Source organism: Sodiomyces alkalinus, assembly GCF_003711515.1.
Source record: "Sodiomyces alkalinus F11 unplaced genomic scaffold SODALscaffold_1, whole genome shotgun sequence".
NCBI lineage: Eukaryota > Fungi > Ascomycota > Sordariomycetes > Glomerellales > Plectosphaerellaceae > Sodiomyces > Sodiomyces alkalinus.
In genome coordinates this window covers 5,366,363-5,369,686 of record NW_021167079.1, presented here as the reverse complement: position 1 = coordinate 5,369,686, position 3,324 = coordinate 5,366,363, and the positions used below count along the sequence as shown (strand labels likewise).

At 55.3% G+C, this 3,324-nt stretch overlaps 2 protein-coding genes across 2 annotated transcripts; both read left to right on the top strand.

Annotated features, from left to right (window-relative positions):
- Positions 1–951: 951 nt before the first annotated feature.
- Positions 952–1,697, top strand: SODALDRAFT_327327 (hypothetical protein). Its single transcript, XM_028610405.1, has one exon. It carries the CDS (start codon positions 1,147–1,149, stop codon positions 1,417–1,419), a length of 273 nt encoding a protein of 90 aa, XP_028470962.1. The 5' UTR covers positions 952–1,146; the 3' UTR covers positions 1,420–1,697.
- Positions 1,698–2,174: 477 nt separating this feature from the next.
- SODALDRAFT_327325 (hypothetical protein) lies at positions 2,175–3,324 on the top strand. Its single transcript, XM_028610404.1, has 2 exons — positions 2,175–2,400; positions 2,491–3,324. Exons 1-2 carry the CDS (start codon positions 2,377–2,379, stop codon positions 3,223–3,225), a joined length of 759 nt encoding a protein of 252 aa, XP_028470961.1. The 5' UTR covers positions 2,175–2,376; the 3' UTR covers positions 3,226–3,324.

Genomic DNA, 3,324 nt, shown 5'->3' with positions numbered 1-3,324 from the left:
AGGGCTATAAAGATAAGAGTACCGTGCATAAGTATTCTATACAATTTGTATATATAACCCGAGAGGTAGAATTCTATACTCGTTATATTATTACGTACCTTACCTAAGGTAATCCACACTTAATTAAAAACATAGCTATTCGGTTAATAATATCGTCGACTTTAAATATAATAAGTGTAGATCTCTACTTGGGTTATATATACAAATTGTATGGGATACTTATATACGGTACTCTTATCTTCAAGGCCCCATTTAAAAGTGGACTTATCCGTACATGTCAAGAGGACAAAACTTACATGATGGGGATATAATCCCTTGTTCAGCTCCTCGCAAGTGTTGGCAACCGTCATCAGCCACTTGGACCGTGCCCTCCCGCTGGCTGGCCCCTTTTCCTTCCCTGTTTCTACGAAGTACCTAGGTAGTTACTTCATTGGCACATGCACGGTGCACGGTGCACGGTTCTCCGTACCTTCGTGGAACGGAACATTTCCTGTTTGTTCGTACCGAGTGCTGTTGTTGGTTGTTTCATCTTATCTCTCTTAACGACTACTAATCGTTTCCCTTATGTTCCACATAATGAAACTCACTTTCCGCCCATTCTCTCTTCCCTCGCTCGAGATAGACCCGGAGATTGCTTCCTTTGACCGTGAGCCTTCGTTTCGTTCCGACAGATACAATGTGTGGCCGTGTGAATCCTGGCCGCCCTGTACACTACACGTGTACAAGCCCGGTGTTTTCCCCCACCTCTGGTGTTCCCCCGCCGGCGCCGCTTCAGCTGGCATGGTCCCTCGATCCGACAGACCAAAAATACCTCTACGGATCGGACCTCTCTATCCGTCTAGAACCACAATGGACCCGTGACAGGGACGAGGGAACTAGGAAGTAAATAAGCATAGCGTAAGACCTAACATTCGTGCGTACATACTTCTTCTGGCCTACAAGGAGGTAATACCGACGACGACGACGACCACGCCGACACCAACTTCGCTGTCTCGCCCAACGTATGGATGGATAGGTAATCCCTACTTACCTTTAGTACAAGGCGGGAAAGGCGATATATCAACTGACGACTCTCTTCACGTGCATCCTTCACCCCCACACACCCGTTTGTTGGTACGGATACATCACATATACACAGTCCGCCTCATGTGCCCCCCTGCCCCAGCTCGTTCGTTCGTCCTACGGATACTCCTGCGACTCAACTTCTACCAAACCCTCTGCTGCTTATGTAGACCCGGTTCTTCGTTCCCAGGCTTTGTTACAGCCGCAGATCCCACATCACCACACCACACCACACCACACCCTACTCTGATATGCGGCCGCTCCCTCACCCCTTACTACATACTCTTATTGCCTCCCAGCTCATCTGGCTTGCGTTTATGCCGGCAGGCTGGACCCCTGCAGTATTTAAGGTGGTGACGCGAGTGACTTGCATGAACGCTTGCCTTACTGGGCGCCTGTCACTCGGTCCATCATCGGACCTCGGACTTCCAAGAGTCTTGGATCATCGCCTCGCCTGGCCTCGCCGCCCGTTGTCGGGTCAGCTCCAAAGTCTTCTCTTTTTTACCATTTTTTTTTTACCCCCCATCCGCTATCCAGCCTGGACTTTTGCACCCGCGCGGAGTATTGTGGGCGCCCGTCATAGCTTGACGTCGCATTCTACATTGGCGGCTCCATCCTCCCACCTCGGTCCCATCCCCCAAGGGTTATTGGGCTATAGTAGTAGCCCCCCCCCCCCCCCCCCCTCTCAGTTCCGATTGAGCCCCGTTTCCAAACGTGGAACGCCGGATAGCATCTAGCATCTTCCTCGAGCCTTGGCTGTGAATTGCTGGGTTTGGATAGCTTTTTTCTCCCTGTTCCTGACAGCCCTCAGACCTGGATATATAATTGAAAAGCTGCTGCCCGCCTTCCCCGCAACAAATACCAAGCCATGGCACATGCGTTTCGCCGGCCTCTGTCCCTTACTTGATTCAGTGTCCCCTCTGCCCCTCTCTCCTATCTCTCTCTTTCTCCCCCTCTTCACTCCCTTACCCTGCCTCCCTCGAATCTTCAACCTTGCTGCCCGTCTAACCCCCCCCCCCCCCCCCCCCCCCCCCCCCCCCCCCCCCCCCCCCCCCCCCCCCCCCCCCCCCCCCCCCCCCCCCCCCCCCCCCCCCCCCCCCCCCCCCCCCCCCCAGGCCCAGGGCACCTCCGGCCATACCTTCTCGGCTTGGAAGCCGGTCATATTTGGAACGGCATATTACTGGTTCTACCGTGGGTGTATTTGCGAAGGCTCCTTCTCCCGCACAGACTTCGAAACGTCGCCGGGTAGAAAATAATAACATTCCAAGCGGCAAATCCCCTCTGATAAGACCCGCACGCCGAGGTCTCAGAGAAATGGACCCCTCCAGTGGCGCAATGGTAGGATATTTTCCCGTCAGATGCTGACGCGGGCCTTTATATTTCTTTCCTCCTCCGAGCAAGCGTTCACGGGCTAACATTGACGCCAAGCCCTTTGAGGACCCCGAGTTCGATGTGCTCGAATGGTACCCTCATTTTCAGTCTTGCGTACGCTATTTCTTGGACCACGCACAGTACGACGGCCCGATCCAGGCTTTCGCCGCGTTCCTCAACATCAAGCTCCCATACCAGCAGGTTCCGAACCCCGTTGTCTCGTACAAACCCGCCGCCTCTTCGCCTGCAACGGTAGCGGGTGCTGCTGCCGCAAGGCATCCTTCGGCCCATCCCGCAGCGGCGGCTTCGGCTGTGCATATGCCCGAATACGCCCCCTCCCCAGGCATACCGACCCCTATGGTCTCCCCCGGCCCCAACGTCATCTCTGTCACGCCCTACCTCCGCCGCTTGGTAGCCATGGGGCTTGACTCGCCGGGAATTTTGCACGGGTTCTTCGGCAACGACTGGGTGGCCGGCATCGGCCGCTTACACGAGGCCGAACGGCGCAACTACCTCTTCGCCGCCAAGAGCCGTCCCTGGCTCAGTGTCAAGGACTCGTATGACATGGGCGACGGCCAGTACATTCCGTATCTGAAGCCGCTCCAGGACCCCTCGGAGAAAGAGATGCGCGCCGCCGACGTGAACTGGAGCGAGTGGCTTAGCGTTGGCGATCGACAGTGGAAGGAATGGATGGCAATGGAGGATTGGGTCATCGGGCCGCGAGCACCCAGGGAACTTCGGAGACCCGGGGCCCATGACGTAGCTCACATCAAACGGGAAGAAGATGGCTGAGCAAATATCGCATTTCAGCGGGCATTGGCCAGGGCCGACCGGACTTGGTGGGATTGTCCAAGTTATATCTCACACGTTATTGGTGGGTGTTGCCTGGGG